Genomic DNA, 21,266 nt, shown 5'->3' with positions numbered 1-21,266 from the left:
CTGGCTCTGCCTCTTACTGTGAAGTGTGGGCTTCCGACCTGTGGGTCCTGCCCCACTTCCAGACCCAGGGCAGGGATGGGGCATCACATCACACAAGGCCTGGTGCTGGGTCACTGCAGCCACTGCTGGGGCATTTGCACTGGGGAAAGGAAATGAAGCCTATGTCTGAGCAATGGGAACAGCTGGGAAAACCCAAAGCACAACGCCTGGGCCCTGCTCGCCCCCAGAGCAATCATCACCCTCACTGCCTCCAGCAGGAGCACTTGGGGATTGTTAACTCCACTCATGGGGATGAAAGTAATGGGTGGCCCTGCAGCCACCTTCCCTTGGGACACATTCTGAGGCCCGGATGCCTTAGGAGAGGATCAGCAAGGAGGGGTCAGGATGTGGCCCCAGGGCTCAAGTGTCTCCTCCATCATCCCCTCAGTGCCACAAACATCCTCAAACTTGTCTGTCAGGAAACTGGCTCCCTCCAACCTCTTGCCCCTGAGACCCACCCTTGTCTCCCATCCCAGCTCCATCCATCGCTTAGGCAGTGTTAAACCCCACACCATCAGTGCTGCTCCCTGCAGAGCTCCCACCTGCCAGACCCCACTTCACATCACTTGGACCAACCCAGTACAGGATGGAGCGAGGGGAGCAGCAACCACATCCCCGCCATGTGCCCAGGCCAAGCATCCCTGAGGAAGGGACCCCCATCACGGGACCCCCAGCAGACGGCCCCTGCTCCCTACACGTGCTGTATCCTTGCCCCACACAAGCGATGCTCGTCCTCACAGGAAGACTGACGGGGCGCTGGGAAAGCCAAATAAATACCTCGCTCTTAAATAGCTGCTGTATTTATAGCCTGCGCTTGGCACGGAGTCCAGGGCTCTGACAAACTCCACTCCAGCTGAGCTGAAAGGAAGCATTGGAGAGAACAGGTTTTACAGCAAAGGATCCAGACGCGCGTCTGCACAGTGCAGGGCTGCTGGGAACGCGCGTGGCTGGGATGGAGCACGGGACCTCATCCCAGTCCCGTCCCCATGGACCCGCCTTTGCTGTCCTGTGGCCCCGCATCCTGCTTCACTTCTAAGTGATGTGGTGAGCATATCCGTATGGGCATACATAGACACACATACATACATATATATATTAAAAATTAATATAAATTATGTATATGGATATAGATGTAGATATACAGGTATAGATACATAGGTATAGATATATAAGTATAGATACATCTATATAGATATATAGATACAGGGTCCAGAGGATGCCATGGAGATGCTGCAAGGGCTGGAGCAGCTCTGCTCTGGAGCCAGGCTGAGGGAGCTGGGCTGGGGCAGCCTGGAGAAGGCTCCTGAAGGGGAGACCTGAGAGCAGCTCCAGTGCCTGAAGGGGCTGCAGGAAAGCTGGAGAGGGGCTTGGGACAAGGGATGTAGGGACAGGCCAAGGGGAATGGCTTTAACCTGCCCGAGGGGAGACTGAGATGAGCTCTTAGGCAGAAGCTCTTCCCTGTGAGGGTGCTGAGGCGCTGGCACAGGGTGCCCAGAGAAGCTGTGGCTGCCCCATCCCTGGCAGTGTTCAAGGCCAGGTTGGACACAGGGGCTTGGAGCAAGCTGCTCTAGTGGAAGGTGTCCCTGCCCGTGGCAGGGGTTGGGGCTGGATGAACTTTAAGGTCCCTTCAACCCAAACCACCCCGTGGCTCCATGGTGCACACACCCGGGCACATCCCCTCATCTCCAGCCATGTGCTCCCATCCCCTCCTTCCCCATTCCCCGGCTTTCCCCCACCCCGGTTCGCGTTGTTGTTCTCTGTGCCGGCCCCAGGGGGCGCTCCGCTGCGGCGAGCGAGGGGCGGGGCCAAGTGACGCAGGTCCCGCCCCCCGCGCGCGCGGTCAGCTAAGCCCCGCCCCTTCCCCTCTCTCCCCCCCCCCTCTCCCCGCTCTCCCCCCCCCCCTCCCGCCGCAGCCACCCGCAGCCTCACCCGGCTCCGGTGCGTGCGGGTCCCCCCCCCCCACATCCATCCCCCAGCCCCAGCCGCTGCACCCCCCCCCCCCCGGAGCCATGGCCCCCATCGGACTCAAGGCTGTGGTGGGAGAAAGTAAGATCCGCGTCCGGTCCGCCGCGGGGGGGGTGGGGGTGTCACAATAACGGGGTTCAGGACCCCCCCCTTTTACCGCGGGGGGGGGGGGGATGCTGCGGGTGCGCACTGTGGACCTTCGGGACGGCATCAGCGCCTTGGGGGGGGGGGGCACACAGGGGACCCCCCCATGGGGCAGGCGGCAGGACATGGGGACAGGGCGGCTCGATTGGGGTTTGCTGCCCCCCCCCCCCGTTTTTATTCATTTTGGGGGGTTTTGGGGTTTTTCTGCAGTGCTGAGGGGAGGGGACAAGGGGGGGGGGTGGAAAACGGAGGGTGGGGGTAGAGGGAAGCGAAAGGCGCTTGAATCTGCTCCCCCCCCCCAGCTCCTAAAGGCCGAGGGGCGATCGCATGATGGGGAAAAGCCGCTCGCCCCCGTCTCGGGGGGGGTCTGAGCACGGCCGGGGGGGGCCGTTGCTTCAGGCCTCTCGCTTTGTCCGCAGCGAGCCCGCTTCCAGCGGTTTTCCTTATGGATATCGGTGTTTTCCCGGCCGCGGCTCCGCTTCCTTGTTCCCGGGGGCGGGATGCGCCCCCCCCCCCTTCCCCCTTTAACCCCCTAAATCCCCCTTTCCCACGGGCATTGCCCCTCGGGTCCCGGTCCTGCGGCGGTTCCGGGCCCCGCGATCGCTTCCTTCCTGCAGCCGCTGTTTGCAACGTCTCCATTTGGGGGGGAGGAGAGGGGGGGTCCCAAAACGCTCCAGGCTGGAAGCAGGGGGGGGGGGGAATGGGGGGTCCCTTCCAAAGGGCAAATTAAAGCGACCCCCCCCGTATTTATTTATACGTAAATTGGGCTGAAACCGAGAGGAGAAAGGGCAGGAACCGGTGAAACTTCCCCGTGCTCCCCGCAGCCATGAAAAGCCGCTCTCGTCCCTCCCCGCGCCTCCTGCGGGATTTATTTCCGTGGCAGCCGGGCCCGGATTCCTGTGTTTTTGGGGATGGGGGGGCGGTATTTGGGGTGTAATCGGGGGGGGGGGGTGTATGTGTTGTATGTGTGTGGCTGTGGGTGACATCCCCGCGGTGGGGATGCGGATGGTGCAGCCGGGGCTGGTGGTGTGATCGGGTGGGTGGTGATGCGATGGGAAAGGGGAGGGGGGGGGATCCCCCTGGATGGATGGCCCTGCTTTGTTCCCAGGCATCACCCTGCCTCAAGGATGGGGGGGTTGAGCCGTTCCCTCCTCAGCATCGTCACCCTGGGGTGCTGCGCTGGGGGTCTGAGCCCATCCGGCTGGAAAAGCAAAGGGAAAAGGCGAGGGAAGGGTTGTTTCGCTGCTGCAGGATGAGCTTTGGGGAGGAGGGATGTTGGCTCTTTGCTGGGTTTGCTTTTGGAGGGGTCCCCTAACCTCCTGCCATCCACCCGCTCCCAGGCCCCATCCAGGTCTCCCAGTGCCCTCCTGAAAGAGGGGACAGGGACCAGCTCCTTTGCACATCCCTTATTCCATTCATTGTCTCTGCGCTGGAATAGGCTGGGGGAGAGCAACACACACACACACACATCATGGAAATCTGCCTCCATCCTCCCCTTCAGGGTAACAAACTGCTCCGTGCTTCCCTGAAAAATCTCATTCCAGACTGGAAGTGACAACTGGGAGCTGGGCATCAGGGAAGCGGGGGTGTTGGGAAGGAGGGAGCAGGGATGTGCAGGGAAAATGCTGCAGAGGAGTGAGCGACAGGGCCCCTGAGGAGCACCCTGCGGGCTCCAGCCTTCCCACCCCTCCTCGGGCTCCCATGGGAAGCTCCTGGCCTTGGTGGGTCCGTGCCTGCCTTGAGGTGCTGTTTTCAGCTGGAGTCAGGAGCAGGGTACCAGGACCTCCCCCACTGGGCACCAATGCGGATGGCACACGGCTCTCCCCCACTGCACCAGCCTGCTCTAAAGGGATTCCCAAAGGTTTTCCTGTAGAAGATGCTCCTAAGGAGCAAGAGGTCCAAGCCTGGGGCTGACCCCCAGGGCAGGGTATCTCCCCCATGGACAGAGGGAGGGAAAGCTGGATGGATGCTGCCGTGTTGTCATGGCTCGCTCTGCCAGGCCCCCCCTCCGTCACTGCATTCTGCCCTGGCTTCCCTCCAGACCTGGATTATTCCTCTGACCAGCTGGTGCCACAGCAGGGTTTGGAGGCCCCTGAAGAGGTGGGAAGGGAGATGAGGTGGGTGAGTGTTGCAGGAGATGGGCAGAATCAGATTGTCCCCCCCCATAGAGCCATGGGGTGCGGGCTGGGGGTGTCCCTGCGCCTCCCCGCAGCATCCATCAGGGATGGCTGCATCCCTTCAGGACTTGCTTTCCTTCAGCTGGGGTCAGAGCTGAGTGCGATGCCCAAGGACCAGATCCTCCTGTTGTGCTTCTGCTCCCTCTGCAGCCACCTCCGAAGCACCCCACTGGAGAGCCAGTCCCTTTGCTCTGCTTCTGGTTTGCAAAACCTCATCCAAGCATGGAGCTGATCCCCGTTCCGAGCCCCCCCATCCCCACATCTTCCTCTAACCCCTATCACATTCACATTCCCCATCCTCTCTTGCCTCAGGGCCTCCTTGCACCTCCTTGCCCTGAGCTTCCCTTGCCCAGGCTGGTCCCTGCTCTCCTGCAGCACCCTGCAGTGGAGAGGAGGAGGAGGAGGAGGCAGCTGGGTTTTACTTCACTGAACCATCACCAAGCCGGGCCTGCTGCAGGGGTGACACCCGCACGGTGCCTGCCACCGCCATGGGCTGGTGCAAGACACGCAGCTGGAGTGATGCCCACAATGGATCTGACCCCCCCGGGCCCCTGCAAGAGGAGAGAAACCTCCCCAAGGCTTCTTCCTTTTGCTGACGATGCTGTCATGGACAGATGGGAGAAGCAGAGCAGCCCTGGGATAAGGGAGAACCCTGCTCCCTTCTGGAGACAGCAGGGAAACACCTTTCCCCCAGGACAGGAGCTGATCTTCCTACGGAGCATCCTTGCTCTACAGCCTCCTGTGCTGGAGTGCTGCCTGCCAGAGCCCCACCGAGGAGCCCCATGGTTAAATCCTACCTGGATGAGGTCTGATGGGCCCGTAGCACCCATGTAACAGCTGCATGGTGCCACCCAGTGTCCCCATCTGAACCTCTCAGGGGTCCACAATGGGACGTGATGACTTGTGGATGCAGGCTCCTTCTGAGCTGCACATGAGGTGCTGCACCTCCAGGGACAGGGGTGAAGCACAGGCAGGGGCCATGGGGACCCACTGCCAGTTGCTGGTGTGTCATTCCCCCAGGATGCATGGGGCACCCCATAGCTCCCACCACCCCTGTGCCAAGGGCACAGAGGCTGCCCATGGAGGATACTCCATGCCCAGCTCAAGGCTTGTGTGCTGCCCCGGAGCCAGGTCTGGCAACGGAGAGGAGGCAGCAGAGGGCACAGGGCTGGCTGCTGCTGGTGGGACCATTGCAGGGATGCACATTGCATGCTCCTGCCTGCACATGGTGGTCTCTGTGCCCTGTCCCCTACGGGTGGGAGCAGACCCTGAAGCTGAAGCCAGTCCCTTCCTGGGCAGCCCAGCCTCCCAGTGCCTAGCTCCGGGGGGTCCCAAGGGCAGGGAAGGAAGGAGGGCTGAGGGATACTTGCCCACGCATGACCATGGAAGGGTACCAGGAATGACAAACCTCACTTTGGCATCACATCCACCCACCGGTGTCTGCCTGTGCTAGGAGGTTGAAAGGAACTTGGGAGAAGAGTCTGATTCCCCTGCACCTCTGAGGAAAAGCATCCCAGGAGAGATTCCTTCCCTCTTCCCACAAAACCAACACGGTTAAAAAGAGAATCACTGTCACATGGCTTTTGGTTGCACGCTGAGAAGCAGATGCTGCGTCCACCAACTCACGGTGCGGGAAGGGACTTGGCTCTTGTGCTTTGGAGAGTGCAAAAATAGATGGAGGCGGAGGTGCATTAACGTAGGGGCTTCTGTGTTTCCCATATGAACGTGTACACACACGTGTGCTGTAGGGTCACTGATGGAGCCCATCAGTTGTGTCCCTAAGGGAGCAGCAAAGATCATCAGGACCTTGCCACACATCAGCTGGAGCCTCTTGGTTCAAGGCAGAGAAGAACCAGCTCAGAAAGTCATGGTCACACACATAGGAAAGGGTGACTTACCCCTGGGAGGGGGTCACATCCCCTCCAGGATGACACCCCGTGTGTGCTGTCCTGCTGCAGCTCCTCTTGGCACAAAGCATCCAGGTACAGCGTCCAGGTACAGCATCTCCTCCAGGGATGGAATCACCCGGTGGAAGAGGACAAGCATTACTGAATGGTGATGCCTTCAGAAGGGAGCTGATGTGCTCTGTGCCCCATTGATTCGACCCAGACCTGCTCAACTCCCATATCCTTGTGCACACCTGAGGAATCAGTGCCAGGAGTGGTCCCACAGGGAGACCCTTGTGAATGTCACCGCAATTCTCCAGTGCAGGCAGTGAGAGCCATTCACAGCAGTGATCGTGCATTCCATTTCCCTTCCTCCCTTCTGGCTGTGTTACTGACTTCATGACCTCCAGGTCCCTGTTGTCCTCTCTGGGCTCTGCAGGTTTCCCATGGCTTTGGTGCATCCTTCACAAGGGCAGAGCAAATAGGAAAAGGAGCAATGTGGGTGAAAATAGCAAAGATCACCTCATCCTGGGCTGGGGAGGAAAGGGTGAAGCCGAGCCTGGGTGGTTCTGGATTTACTGGAGCTGGATGGCACCTGGGCTGCATCATTGTCAGGTTCCCACGTGAGGAACATGTCCTCCAGCAAGGTGTTGAGGACACAGAGTGCTGCAGGGGAGATATTTGAGCCTTGTGTTATGGACACAGTGTTCTCCAGACTCAAAGCATCCCTGAGGTGGCTCTTACCTGCACTGAAGGACACCAGCCAGGCTTTGTCTCCTGTAAGTGAAGTTATCCTGTGCATCCTCAATGGGGTTGATGGCCTTCCTGCCATCCTCTGCTCCATGGAGCCTGGTTTACTGGGGACTGCTTGAGGATGGAGCGCTGACACCTTGAGATCCCTGCTGAGGATGCTCAGATCCATGCTCCACTATTCAGTCGTGGTTATGTCTATGCAACATTCACACTGTCTTAAGCAATTAGTTAATGAACCAGCAAAAAGCAGTTGCCAAGTCAACCCAAACCAAACATGTTCCTCTTGGAGATGCAGCGTGACAGCTTAGAGGAGAAGTAGGTCTTGAGCAAACCTCACTCTGGGCTCCTGTGGTCCCTGCCTGCAGCATCCCTCACCCATCATGGTGCTCCTGGTGGATGTGGTTCCACTGCTTCCACCACTGGTGGAGGTCAGGGCTGCTCACTGGGTTCCAGGCTCTTTCTGAAGCAGGATAACGGGCTTGGGGCATCCCAGATGAGTCCATCTCAGCACAGGCTTTGTGTGGGCACAGACAATGGCAGGGTTGGTTCCTCTTCCCCCACAACCAGTTGGAGACATGGGGCTGGCTGCTGTTGCCCAGCCAGCTTGCTATAAATACCATGGGCTAAGCCTCTTGGAGTGATGTATAGGCTCAGGTCCTACTAGGCCACTGTGTCACCACCTTCTGGCCCTGCTTGGAAATGATGCAGTGGGTCATTTTCATGCCACGTGTCGCAGTCCTCCGTTGTCAGATGGGATGTGCTTCCTTGTCCATAGGCACTGATGTTGTCTCTGCATTGGAGGATAAGTCCAGAGCCGTCTGTATTGTGTGTTCTTGGTAGATATTGGAACTAAAATCATTCCAACCTGAAGGAATCAGATGCAGTGTGGTAGGTCCAGACAAGCCAGGTGTTGAAGGCACTGGATGAGATGCACATATGCATTTTTTCCCCTGGTGAAGGTGAAAAGCTTGGCTGTGAGCATCACCCACTGATGCTAGAGTCCAACAGCCCTGGCTGGCCAGACCACCTGGGGACATCGATGGCAACCTCTGACCTGCTAATGTGGGAACACAAGAGCATCCCACTTGGGATGGAGATGGGCTACCTCCTGTTGCTCATGGACCACTGTCCTGGTGCCAGGCTGATGGTTCACAAGAGGTGGCCAGGCTTGACTTGAGGACCTCAGGGAATGGAAGGGTCTCTTGCTGGTCCTATAACTTCTCTTGAGTGTGGAATTGGATCATAGAATGGTTAGGGTTGGAAGGGGCCATAAAGAATTGGCTTAAGGATGCTCTCCCTGGCATCGCTCATCCTTGATAGCATCAAGACATCAACAGCAAAGTATGTGCTGGCATCCTTTCTCCTGGCTGGATGTGCTTGTGCCAGAGGTGCTGCTTAGGAACTGCCCTGCTCAAGGACAGGTCTGGTATCTTATCACATCTGGCCTTGGCCAAGCCCTTGGTGCCTCATCCATCCCCATGTGCTCATCTCCCACCCAGCAGCAGATGCAGGGTCCTTGTTCAGAGATGCCTGGGTACCTCCACGCTCCTCCCCATGGTGTGAGCAGTGCTCACGTCCTGCCCAGCATCCCATCCCCACTCCAGTGCCAGCAGCCACATGAGCCAGAACAGCTCCAGGGATAGGCTGCACCCTCCTCCATCTCCTTTGCACCCCAGAATTCCCACATTCCACCCTTTCTGTGCCACCTCTGGGGCTCCCATATCCTGGGCTGTCCCCTCTTGCTTCAGCAATGGAGCCTTTGCACCAATGGGCCCCACAATGCTCTTTCCCAACCTCCTTCCTTCTTTCCTTCCCCTCCCAGCCCTAGAGCAAAGCCATCACAGGGGCAGGAAGACTTTTGACAGCCAGACCCTGACCCTGGTCTCTATCCGTGGGGCACCACCATGGCCCCTGTGCTTCACTCCACATAGTTTGCAGTTGAGGTTGTTGGGATGGGACGGAGGGCGGGAGCTGCCTGTAAACAGCCCTGTTATTCCTGGAGCCTTGCTCCGGGGAAGGAGCCAAATGTGAGTAATGGAAGGAAGAGGAGGGATGCTCTGGCTGGCATCCCTGCTTCCCGACCGTGCTCCTGCACCAGTGAAGGACCAGAGCGCAGGATGGGGCCAGGCTCCTGCCTATGGGAGAGCAATTCCCGTTCCACGTTTTTGCTGTGTGGATGACCTGGATTCAGATGGGCAGCACATACAGGTGCAGGCAGCAGCTTTTCCCACCCCAGCCGTGCCCAGCTCCATCCCCTTTCCATGGCCATGCAGCCCCTTTACCGATGGAAAGGCTAAAGGATGTGACCAAGGGCAGGCAGGACTCCAGGTTGATGGCCAGCATCCTTCTGGAGCATCCCATAGGCAGACGTCACTGGGAAGGAGATGATGTGCAGCGGCTGCCTCCAGAAGCTTTGTGTCATGGTTTATCCCTGGGGGTAACTCAGAACCACGCAGCCGCTTGCTTGCTCCCCCCCAAAGAGACTGGAAGAAGGGGGCAGACACTTTATAAACCCAAAAGGAGCTTTACTGGGGGACCCAAGGCAGTGACACCTCAATAGTGGGCTGCACATAGCACATGTGTTTAATAGCATAGAAACATTCCTTAGCTGGGTTTTAACTGGGCATTTCACTCTCTGGTCCTGGAAGCAGAGGCTCAGAGCAAAGCCCTCCAGGGCAGAAAGCCAGGGACAAGCACCATGGGGAGGACATGGATGCAGATTCTCCCTTAGGATCGGCGGGGCAGTTCCCAGCACATCCCTGCTGTGCGAGGGGTGATGCTTCACACACCGGGGTACAAAAGGGACCTTCAGGGACCCCGCAGTGCAGATGTTTTGCAGCACATGTGTCTGGCAGGAGGGCAAATACTGATTCTAGCAAGGCTTGAAACCCCCTATCCCCCAGTCCAGCCCCACAAGGGACACCCACTGCACCCCACTCCTCACATGGCCTTAACCTGCGCCCCACAGGGAGCAGCCCCACCGGCACCCCATGGTGTATAGGTGCAGGGTGGCCATAGGGCCGAGGGGTGCGGGGGGACCCCCGGCTGCTGCTGTCCCTGTTGGTTGCATAAACCCGGCCAGCGCAGGAGGTGAAATGGGATTTGGGGGATTACAAGGACCAGGCTGAGGCTGCTTGAGTCTTGTTTCTAAAAGGAGCTCTTAAGCCCTTGTTGTTTTCCTGGTGCTTCAGATTAGGGCTGAGACATGGAGGGGGTGGGACCCCCCCACAGTGATCCCATAGCTCCCCACTTGCTGTGGGCTCTGCTGTTAGTGCCAAACGAGATAGAAACAGGGCTGGGGGTGACCAGCCCTCCCTGGGTACCCCAAACCCATCCCCATCTCCTGCTCCATCCCTAGGAAAGGTGCTGGGGAGTGGGGCTCACCATGGGTTGGGGGTTCAGCGCCTCCCATGCTGCTGTCAGCAGGTCCTGGGGTGCAAAAGCGGGGGCTTGGGGTGCTCACCCTGCCCTGTGCTCCTTTCCTTGCAGAGATTATGCACGATGTGATCCGGAAAGTGAAGAAGAAGGGAGAATGGAAGGTGAGCATCAACCCCTGCAAGGGGGAGAGGACAGGAGGAGGAAGCAGGGAGTAGGTTCAGGCAGGGAGCTCCTGAGGATGGGCAAGGGATGAGGAAGGAATGGGACAAAGATGGGGAAGGGATGGGAAAGGGGAGCTTGTGGCTGCCCCTGGTGCCCCAGCTCACAGCCCTCTCTGCAGGTGCTGGTGGTGGACCAGCTCAGCATGCGGATGCTCTCCTCCTGCTGCAAGATGACCGACATCATGACCGAGGGCATAACAAGTGAGTAACCAGCTCCCAGCTCAGCAAACCTCACTGTGGGAAAGGCAAAACCTCCCTCTTGGGCCTGCAGAGACATCTCCAGGCTGGCCCAACCCAGTCCATCCATGCCCATCCCACTTGGGATGGAGCCGTGCTACCTCCCGTTGCTCGTGGACCACTGTCCTGGTGCCAGGTTCACAGCCTCCCTCCTTACCCACTGGGGCCGGAGGAGCCCAGACACCTCATTCCCTGGTGGTATCTCAGTCTGAGGAGGAGACAAGGTGTTATCTTCTAAATAGCTCCCTGCAGCACTCAGAAAGCAGCAGAACACTCTAGGCTGTGCACTGGGAGGTTTTGCCCCAGCCTGGGTACCACAGAAGCATCACCTGCCCCGGGCGGTCCCCTCCAGGTGAGGGATGTGAGAATAACCCAAAGCAACAGCAGGATGGGAGCACACAGACAAATCCACTGCTTACCAGTACCTCCACACGGCCCCAGGGGTTGGGACTCCTGGGTGGGCAGTGGTGAGGGGTGTTGCAGGGCCGGTGGGATGTCCAACAGCTCCTGCCCTCGCCCATCCCTGCCATGGTCCTTGTTTTCCCCCTCTCCAGTTGTGGAAGACATCAACAAGCGCCGGGAGCCGCTGCCCAGCCTGGAGGCCGTGTACCTCATCACCCCCTCCGAGAAGGTGAATACACAGCGTGGGGCTGGGGGAGGCAGTGGGATGCCCACGTGGGGCCCATAGGGAGCATCTTGGCTCCAGCGAAGCCTATGGTGCGATGGAGCAGAGGCTTGGAGCATGCCTCATGCCGGGAGGGAGGATGCTGGTGCCATCCCCGTGCCCAGCCCAGCCGGTCCCTTCTCTCTTGCAGTCCATCCACTCCCTCATCAACGACTTCAAGGATCCCCCCACCTCCAAGTACAGAGCTGCCCATGTCTTCTTCACTGACTGTGAGTACCCGGAGGGGAGGGAAGGTCCCTGGCACTAAAGGCATGCAGGGATGCTGGGATGCTGAGCTCCTCCTCTCCCTCCCCTCATAGCCTGCCCCGATGCCCTCTTCAATGAGCTGGTGAAATCCCGTGCTGCCAAGGTCATCAAGACCCTGACGGAGATCAACATTGCCTTCCTCCCTTCCGAGTCCCAGGTGAGGCCGGGATGGGGCAGCCAGGGGATGCTCAGGCTCCTCCTCCAGCCCCTCAGGGTCTGTGTCACAGCCTCACACCCCAGGCTGGCTCCTCAGCCCCTGCTCAGCCATTCCTCCCTGTCTGCTTTGATTACTTGCTGGGGCTATTGATCCCTGTTGGGGATTTAGCAGGGAGCCAGCCCGCCTGGGTGAGTGGATGCGATGAGGGGGACCGCAGGGACAGATGGTGCTGGACCTGCTGGTGCCATTCACCCTTCAGTGTTTGGGGGGGGACAGCGGGTGGAAGATGAGCTCCTGGCATGTCCAGTTCTGGGCCCCTCACTGCAAGAGAGACATTGAGGTGCTGAAGCGGGGCCAGAGAAGGGCAATGGAGCTGGTGCAGGGCCTGGAGCACAAGTGTGATGGGGAAGGGCTGAGGGACCTGGGGGGTTCAGTCTGGAGAAGAGAAGGCTCAGGGGGGACCTGATCGCTGCCTACAAGTGCCTGACAGGAGGATGGAGCCAGGAGGGGCTGGGCTCTGCTCCCAAGGAACAAGGGATGGGACAAGAGGAAACGGCCTCAAGCTGCACCAGGGCAGGTTTAGATGGAGCTGAGGAACAATTCCTTCCCCAGAGGGTGCTCAGGCATTGGAACAGGCTGCCCAGGGCAGGGCTGCAGTCACCGTCCCTGCAAGTGTTCACACAGCGTGGAGACGAGGCCTCAGTGCCATGGGTTAGTGGTGGCCTTGGCAGTGCTGGGAATGGTTGGACTGGATGGGCTTAAAGGGCTTTTCCAACCTGGTTGGTTCTGTGATCTCCACACACAGCCAAACTGGCTTCTGGTCTTTACCAGGGGAGCAGCGTGTCCCCAGGTCTCTGCCCCTGCTTGGGGCAAACGAGTGCTGTGGGAATGCCTCTGCTCACGTTGCGTGTGGGTAAGGACCATGCCACGGAGCTGGGGAAGACCCCGGGGACCACAGAAAGCCCAAAGGATGCTCCGAGCATCCCTGAGCTCAGCTGGGGTTAAATCCAGTTCCCAAACCCACCGGGGCTGCTCCCCCCCCTCTGACCCCGCTCCTGCTGCTCCTCCAGGTTTACTCCCTGGATTCAGCTGATTCCTTCCAGAGCTTCTACAGCCCACACAAGGCGCAGATGAAGAACCCGATCCTGGAGCGCCTGGCGGAGCAGATCGCCACGCTCTGCGCCACGCTGAAGGAGTACCCGGCCGTGCGGTACCGGGGGTAAGGACAGCACCCACTGCACCCCCTGTGCCCCTGCACCTCTATGGACATGGGGACACATCCTCATCCCCAGCACAGCGGAGCTGGGGCCATGCTGAGCGTGGGACATGGATGTGGCTGAGGACAGTGTGGGGATGGAGGAGATGGGGATGCAGTGCTCAGTGTAAAAGTGCCACAGACTTAAGGATGCTCTGGGAGATGGGTTGGGATCCTAAAACCCAAGTGGAGCACTCCAAGGGGGGGTGGGATTAGGCAACAAAACTCGCTGAGGTGCCTCCTGTCCCATGAGCAAAGGGAAACCAGCAGCTCCTCCCCATCCCATGCCGCTGCCCCGGGGAGCTGACCTCTCCCTCTGCTTCCCGCAGGGATTACAAGGACAACGCCATGCTGGCACAGCTCATCCAGGACAAGCTGGATGCTTACAAAGCTGATGACCCCACCATGGGTGAGGTGAGCAGGGACGAGGGGAGGATGCTCGGGTGATGCTTCACTCCTAAAGTCCCACTGGAGCTCTCAGTCGCAGTCACAGACCCCAAGTGGGGACCCCAAAGTGTCCCTGGCATCCCCCAACTGCCTGTGGGGCTGGAGGCGCCCCTGGCCCCACTGCTGATGGTTCCCCCTGTTCTGCAGGGTCCAGACAAGGCTCGTTCCCAGCTTCTCATCCTGGACCGTGGCTTTGACCCTGCGTCCCCGGTGCTCCATGAACTGACTTTCCAAGCCATGAGCTACGACCTGCTGCCAATCGAGAATGATGTCTACAAGTGAGTGCAGTGCTGCTGGCCCCAGAGTCCCCATGGTCCCACCCAGGGCATGAGGGGCAGCGGGATGCTCATTCCTCCATCCGTCACAAGCCATTGGTTGGGGGAAACCATTCCCACCTGCAGCATGGCAGGGAATGATGGGTGGCAGTGATGCAAAAGGGGCTTTTCTTGCCTTCAACCCGTGGCTTCTTCCTAATGTTTAGCAGCTGAAGGGGAGATGTGAAACTGAGTTGAAGCAACTTCACCCCGCTTCTGGCAGAGCCGAGAAGAGCCCCATGTCATAGAGTCATGGCATGGTTTGTGTTGGAAGGGACCTTAAAGCTCCTCCAGCTCCAACCCCTGCCACGGGCAGGGACACCTTCCACCAGAGCAGCTTGCTCCAAGCCCCTGTGTCCAACCTGGCCTTGAACACTGCCAGGGGTGGGGCAGCCACAGCTTCTCTGGGCACCCTGGTCCCCCACCTCCTTTGAGCCCAGGCACCAAGGGGACATCACATCCCTACAGGCCCCACTGTGATGCTCCCTGTCCTCTTCCCAGGTACGAGACCAGTGGCATTGGGGAAGCCCGGATTAAGGAGGTTCTCCTGGATGAGGATGACGACCTGTGGGTCACCCTGCGCCATAAGCACATCGCCGAGGTGTCGCAGTGAGTGTCCCTGCTTGCTGGCATTGCCACACAGCCCTGTTGGTGTCCCTGCTCCCTGACAGCGCTGTCCTCCTCTCCCCAGGGAGGTGACCCGGTCCCTGAAGGAGTTTTCTTCCAGCAAGAGGATGAACACAGGCGATAAGGTGACAACTGCATCCGCCAAGCTGGCGACGGGCACATGGGGGTCTCCTGGGGGACACCCGATGGGGACCTCTGCAAAGGGTGCTCAGGTCTCCTGACGGGGGGAGATGGCTCTGGGGTGCTGGACCCGGGTCCTAGGTTTGGAGAAAGGAGGTGACTTTGGGGTCAGTTTGCCCCTGGTATGAGGGCCATGTGGGTGCCTCTGGTTCCCTGAGCTGGTGGCAGTGAGGGGGCCGTGGTGAAAACAGGATGTAAAAGTGGCCAGAAGCTGGAAGCTCCATCTCAGCCTCAACCAAGCACACTTGGGGGGCAGAGGAGGGTCCTCAGGGGGGTTCTTCCCCCATCACTGCAGTTTGCGGAGCTGCCAATGGCAGGTCACCCCCTCCCTGCTCCTGGTCCCCCAGGGTGAGTGACCGTGGCTCCTTCCCTTGCAGACCACCATGAGAGACCTGTCCCAGATGCTGAAGAAGATGCCGCAGTACCAGAAGGAGCTCAGCAAGGTACGAGGAGGGTGGGATGTCCATGCAGAGAGCCCGTCTATGGAGCAGGCTCTCTCTGCAGGGTCCCTGGCCATAGGCAGGGGCTTGGGGTGGTGGCACGGGGACCCTTCGCTGGTGGTGACCACAGCACTCGTGTCTCCCCAGTACTCAACCCACCTTCACCTGGCTGAGGACTGCATGAAGCACTACCAGGGCACGGTGGACAAGCTGTGCCGAGTCGAACAGGTACCACCAGCCCCACATCCCCAGTGGGGACAACTGGAGCTGGCAGCTCCTGCCCCACAGCTCAGCACTGAGCCGTGGGCTGAGGGATGCTGTGTGTTATCTGCAGGACCTGGCCATGGGCACCGATGCGGAAGGAGAGAAGATCAAGGACCCCATGAGGGCCATTGTCCCCATCCTGCTGGATGGGAATGTTAGCACCTATGACAAGATCCGCATCATCTTGCTCTACATCTTCCTGAAGAATGGTGAGGAGGACACATGGACAGTGGTGGCGAGCAGCTCAGGGTTCAACCAACATAAGCCACATGGAAAAGCTTCTGTCACCCTTTAGAAGGCTCATGCTGGAGGGAGAGGCCCCATATCCCCAACCACCACCGGTCCCACTGTCCTGGGGTGGCAGTGGAGGGGTTGTGTCCCTCATGGGGAGGCGTTTCTCAGGAGGACACCATCTCCCTGTTTCATTTCCAGGTATCACTGAGGAGAACCTGAACAAGCTGATCCAGCACGCTCAGATCCCAGCTGAGGACAGCGAGATCATCACCAACATGGCCCACCTCGGGGTGCCCATCATCACAGACGTGAGTGTCCGCCTCCCACTGCCCGTGGTCCTCCTTGCACGGCCCCCGGCGTGCTTTGGGATGTGCCTATCCCATGGGGTACCCCCAGCACCCCTGTGAGCTCCCGCACCAGTCTCAGGGTGTCTGTGTTCTCCCTCTGCCCAGTCCACCCTGCGCCGCCGGAGCAAGCCGGAGCGGAAGGAGCGGATCAGCGAGCAGACCTACCAGCTCTCCCGATGGACCCCGGTCATCAAGGACATCATGGAGGTGAGCAGCAAGGACAGGGATGGAGCAGGAGCCTCAGCACCGCCCGGGAAGGGGCTGCAGAGGACCATGACCTCTCCATGGAATCAGCCTGGTTTGGGTTGGAAGGGACCTTAAAGCTCGTCTGGCTCCAACCCCTGCCACGGGCAGGGACCCCTTCCACTAGAGCAGCTTGCTCCAAGCCCCTGTGTCCAACCTGGCCTTGAACACTGCCAGGGATGGGGCAGCCACAGCTTCTCTGGGCACCCTGCTCCATGCCCTGTTTGCTGCTTGTGTGCCATAAGGGCACAGTTGGGTGGCATTATCAGAGGGGTGTCCCAGCCAAGCCAGGGAACAGGCATGGCCCCATCAGGAGCTGCCCCTGGACATGGCCAGGGGACCCCAGGCACCAGAACTGCTCCCCAGCATGGACGGATCCCACTTGCTGAGGCACAGACCCTGGAGCCACATTTGGGGAATAGAATAGAATCACCGAATCATAGAACAGTTCGGGTTGGAAAGGAGCTTAAGATCACCCAGTTCCAACCCCCCTGCCATGGGCAGGGACACCTCACACTAAACCATGGCACCCAAGGCTCTGTCCAACCTGGCCTTGAACACTGCCAGGAATGGAGCATTCACAGCTTCCCTGGGCAGCCCATTCCAGCGCCTCACCACCCTCACAGGAAAGAATTTCCTCCTTATATCCAATCTAAACTTCCCCTGTTTAAGTTTTAACCCGTTACCCCTTGTCCTATCACTGCAGTCCCTAATGAAGAGTCCCTCCCCAGCATCCTTATAGGCCCCCTATAGGGAAGGGGCCATCCATGCAGTCAGTGCCACCTCTGCTCCCAGGCACCACCAGCAAGCAGTGCTGCAGCTCCAGCAATTCCCACAAGCCCATAAAAGCTCACCTGGAAGCCCTCTGGGGTGGCTTCGTGCCCAGGGAATCCCTAAACCTCATCTTCAGGACCAGAGGGGACTGCAAAAGGCAGCATCACCTCACCAGCTCCATAATCACCACTGAGTAAAGCAGGAGCAGGGCCCTTACTCTGGGGGGAATCCTACCCTGTGCTGCAGTCTGTGCTGCCCCACAGCATCACATCACCCTTCTCACCCTAAGTGCCCCCTATGACAGGAACACAGGCAAATTGTCCCATTAATTCAGCCTATGCAAATATATGCAAATGAATCCTGACCTAAATGGGCCAATCCTGTCAGATGCAGTGCTATGGAGGGCCTCTTGGCTTCATGCCTGCCCCTTGCTGACCCCATCTCTCTGCCCACAGGATGCTATTGATGACAAGCTGGACACCAAGCACTACCCATACATCTCCACCCGCTCCTCCGCCTCCTTCAGCACCACTGCTGTCAGGTGGGTACCGAACCCCCTGCTCCCAGACACAGATCCCTGCATCACTGACAGCATCCAGCCCTCATCTGTGCATCTGCGAGCTGCTCTGTGCTCATTCAGGCATCCTGTGCCTCAGTTTCCCTCTGTGCAGCAGCACTCGTGGCTGCACGTGCTCTGACAGCAGCTTGGGACATAACTGTGGAATCAGACTGGTTTGTGTTGGAAGGGACCTTAAAGCTCCTCCAGCTCCAACCCCTGCCACAGGCAGGGACACCTTCCACTAGAGCAGCTTGCTCCAAGCCCCTGTGTCCAACCTGGCCTTGAACACTGCCAGGGATGGGGCAGCCACAGCTTCTCTGGGCACCCTGTGCCAGTGCCTCAGCACCCTCACAGGGAAGAGCTTCTGCCTAAGAGCTCATCTCAGTCTCCCCTCTGGCAGGTTAAAGCCATTCCCCTTGGCCTGTCCCTACACCCCTTGTCCCAAGCCCCTCTCCAGCTTTCCTGCAGCCCCTTCAGGCACTGAAGCTGCTCTCAGTTCTCCCCTTCAGGAGCCTTCTCTTGTCCAGGCTGCCCCAGCCCAGCTCTCTCAGCCTGGCTCCAGAGCAGAGCTGCTCCAGCCCTCGCAGCATCTCCATTTCCTCCTCTGGCCTCGCTCCAGCAGCTCCACGTCCCTCTTGTGCTGCTGCCCCAGAGCTGGATCAGGGCTGCAGGGGGGGACTCCCCAGAGCACAGCAGAGGGGCAGGATCCCCTCCCTGAGCTGCTGCTCATGCTCTGCGGGTGCAGCCCAGCACATGGGGGGATCCTGGGGTTCTGGGATGCTTTATGCCCATCCTTCACCCTCCTCTTCCTCCCTTTAGTGCCCGCTATGGCCACTGGCACAAGAACAAGGCCCCTGGCGAGTACCGGAGTGGTCCCCGCCTCATTATCTTCATCCTGGGCGGTGTGAGCATGAACGAGATGCGCTGCGCCTACGAGGTGACACAAGCCAGCGGCAAGTGGGAAGTGCTAATAGGTGAGTGGGGCCCTGTCCCTGCGCCCGCCGCGCTGGCTGCTCATCCCACCTCCTCCATCCCGCCTGTTCCTGCCTCCACAGCACTGTGGGAGCTGGAATGCTGCGGAAAGGGTTCCTCCTGCCGCCCGGTGTCACCCCTCCGTCCCTCCTCCCCAGGGACTGCCTTGGCTCCCAGTTTTCCTCTGCCTGGCTGGTTTTGGTCAAGCAGAGCTGGGTGAATGGGAAGGGGGTTTTGCAGCTTGCATTGCTCCTGTCAGCCCCATTGCGCCATCGGCAGTGGGGTTGTTCCAGGGAGGAAACGTGCAATAGGGGTGTGCAGCTGCACGCAGTGACCACGATGGGCACTGTGTGGGCAGCAAGAGATGCATTTTCGGGTTGCACACACGCTGCATGTGCAGTGCATCAGGAGGTGCATTTTCCCATTGCAACACCTGTGGGACAGGATGTGTGTTCAGCTCCTGGAGGAGCCGTGGGTCAGGCGTGGAGGACACGGTGGAATTCCTGCCAGATGTTAGCAAGGAGCTTTAGGTCCCTTAAAATTCCACCAGAGAAGCACGGCTGGATACACATCTTGTGGGGCAGGAGCCCCTCACCACCTCAGAGGTGCAGAGCCTCTTGCCGGCATCTCATCCCGCTCCTTGTATTCCCTTGGGAGCAGGAGCCCCCTCTCCATCACCTCCCGCAGCCCCCCGGGACCCAGCACCGCTGCCCATCACATCCCACCTCTCTCTGGGGACCATCCCCTGCATGCGCCTGCGATGCTCTGGGTGGCAGCCGCGTCCTTCCTCTCCTCACGCCGGCGCAGGGTGTGGGGGGGGCCCGGGCGCCGCCGTCAGCCCCGCTCTGTTCTCCTGCAGGTTCTACTCACATTCTCACTCCCACCAAATTTCTCATGGACCTGAGGCACCCCGACTTCAGGGACTCCACTAGGGTATCATTTGAGGATCAGGCTCCAGCAATGGAGTGAGCCAAAGAAACCAAGTAAAGGCAGCTTACTGATGAAAAAGAAACTCTTCCTCCCTGAAGGGTTTTCTTTGATTCTTCCTCCTTTCTTTAATTATTATTACTGGGGGGTTCGTTTGTTTCGTTCTCCAATAGGAAAATGCTTGCAAGTTCCTCCTACTAGGTGGAAAAGCATCCAGCGCCGCTCCATCATCCCTCTGCCATGTCTCTTGGCCAGTCCTGGCCGGCTCCTTCATGCCATGAACTCCCCCTTTGCCAGGGCTGGAGGGGCTGGGGGTGGTGGGTCAGGGTCCAGCAGCAGCATCGCAGGGTCAGGCAGGGGTATGGAGCATCCCGGGATGCTGCCCACATCCCACATCCAGCACTGGGGCTGGAGGTTCAGTGCCCAGGGCAGAGCCTGGTTGCTTGTCTTGGCTCCGGCCCCTCTCATCCCTTCCAGCAATAACTGGGTGCTGCCATGACCCCCCTGCTCCCAGCTCCAGGGTGTGATGGAGCTGAAATCCTGATGGGAAAGTTCAGGTTTGCTCTTGTGGTCCCTTTTCCAAGGCTGCCGGTGAGGCCATCATGGCATTCCCATGAGCCATGTGCTGGTGTGCACGGATCCAGGCAGGCTGCAAGGGCAGCGAAAGGCAAGAGCCCTTTACCTCCTCCTCTCCCACCCATTCCCTTCCCAGCCACCCCTTTGACCCAAGGATGCTCTGTGCAGGCAGGGGAAGAGCCTGGGGGCTGGAGAAGATCCGTTTGTGCTGCCTGCCCTCATCCCTTGTGGCTTTTTGGCATCCCCCAAGTGTCCAGGAGCATCTCCACTGACCATAACCCTGCTTCACAGTCACCCCCGGCCCCTGCCTCATCCCACCCTGCTCCATGCACCTCTTCCACATCTCCTTTGCCATTCCTTTCCCATTATACCCTTCCCAAGACATACATTTCCTCGCAAGCATTTCCACTGGCGTGCGGGGCTGTGGCCACCAGGTAAGGCCTCGCTTGGGGCGGGGGGACGGGACCGGGGAGAGCACGGACATGAACCGGGGCGTCACTGGAGCATCCCAAAGCCATCACTGATGCTCCCGCTCCATTTCTTCTGCCCCGCAGGGTCCACGCACATCCTCACCCCACAGAAACTGCTGGACACGCTGAAGAAACTCAATAAGACAGAGGAGGAAAGCAGCAGTTAAAAGGAAGCGCTGCCGCCGCCGCCGCCACCACTCGATGCCGAATCCAACCTTCCCCCTGGGTGCAAGCAGCACCCGGCCCTGGCCCGGCTTTTGATCTTGTTCTTGTGTTGATTCCCCCCCCATTCCCCTCCCAGCGCTTTCCCAATCTCATTTTATCCACAGGGAGGGGACAACAGCCCAAAAGGAACACATTAAACCCGATGCGTTGCGTTGCAAAGAGGAAAAGAGCACCAATTCTCTCTCTATTTGTAGCTGCAGCTATTGGGAGCACCCAGGAGCTCGTCACTGAGTGCCCATCAGCCCATTGCTGGCCTTTATCCCAACGCTCCTCCAGGGAATGTGGTTCCATGCGGATGGATAATGGGTGAACACCCCCCCCATGGCTCCAGCCTCTGCCTGTCCCTTCCTGTTACGGGGTGGTGGGTGCTCCTGCCAGATGTGCTCGCCAGCATCTGGCACGGAGGGCGGGGGGGGTAATCAGGCTGCACCCGAGATGCTTCACGCTGTGGCAATTCCCATGTGAAAAGGGACCAAAATGGTCAAAACCTGGAGATGGGGCCTGTTTGCTTGTATGGCTGCTCC

The 21,266-nt window shown here is 59.2% G+C and overlaps 1 protein-coding gene across 2 annotated transcripts; it reads left to right on the top strand.

Moving 5' to 3' along the window:
• The first annotated feature begins 1,952 nt into the window (after window positions 1-1,952).
• Window positions 1,953-20,911, top strand: STXBP1 (syntaxin binding protein 1). Of its 2 annotated transcripts, XM_062640323.1 has the most exons (20): window positions 1,953-2,085; window positions 10,454-10,503; window positions 10,683-10,764; window positions 11,355-11,431; window positions 11,616-11,694; window positions 11,785-11,888; window positions 12,959-13,107; window positions 13,473-13,557; window positions 13,738-13,868; window positions 14,406-14,513; window positions 14,596-14,656; window positions 15,089-15,154; window positions 15,299-15,379; window positions 15,486-15,624; window positions 15,848-15,957; window positions 16,102-16,203; window positions 17,469-17,554; window positions 18,392-18,546; window positions 19,404-19,527; window positions 20,602-20,911. In XM_062640323.1, exons 1-19 carry the CDS (start codon window positions 2,049-2,051, stop codon window positions 19,511-19,513), a joined length of 1,812 nt encoding a protein of 603 aa, XP_062496307.1. In that variant the 5' UTR covers window positions 1,953-2,048; the 3' UTR covers window positions 19,514-19,527; window positions 20,602-20,911. The 2 variants fall into 2 exon arrangements, with proteins under 2 accessions (XP_062496307.1, XP_062496308.1); XM_062640324.1 differs by lacking the exon at window positions 19,404-19,527.
• The last annotated feature ends 355 nt before the right edge of the window (window positions 20,912-21,266 follow it).

This window comes from Pezoporus occidentalis, unplaced genomic scaffold (assembly GCF_034315485.1).
Source record: "Pezoporus occidentalis ecotype Australia unplaced genomic scaffold, CSIRO_AGI_Poc_V1 ctg64, whole genome shotgun sequence".
Taxonomy (NCBI): domain Eukaryota; kingdom Metazoa; phylum Chordata; class Aves; order Psittaciformes; family Psittacidae; genus Pezoporus; species Pezoporus occidentalis.
The sequence above is the reverse complement of the archived record's forward strand: the minus strand, read 5'-3'. Positions and strand labels throughout refer to the sequence as shown.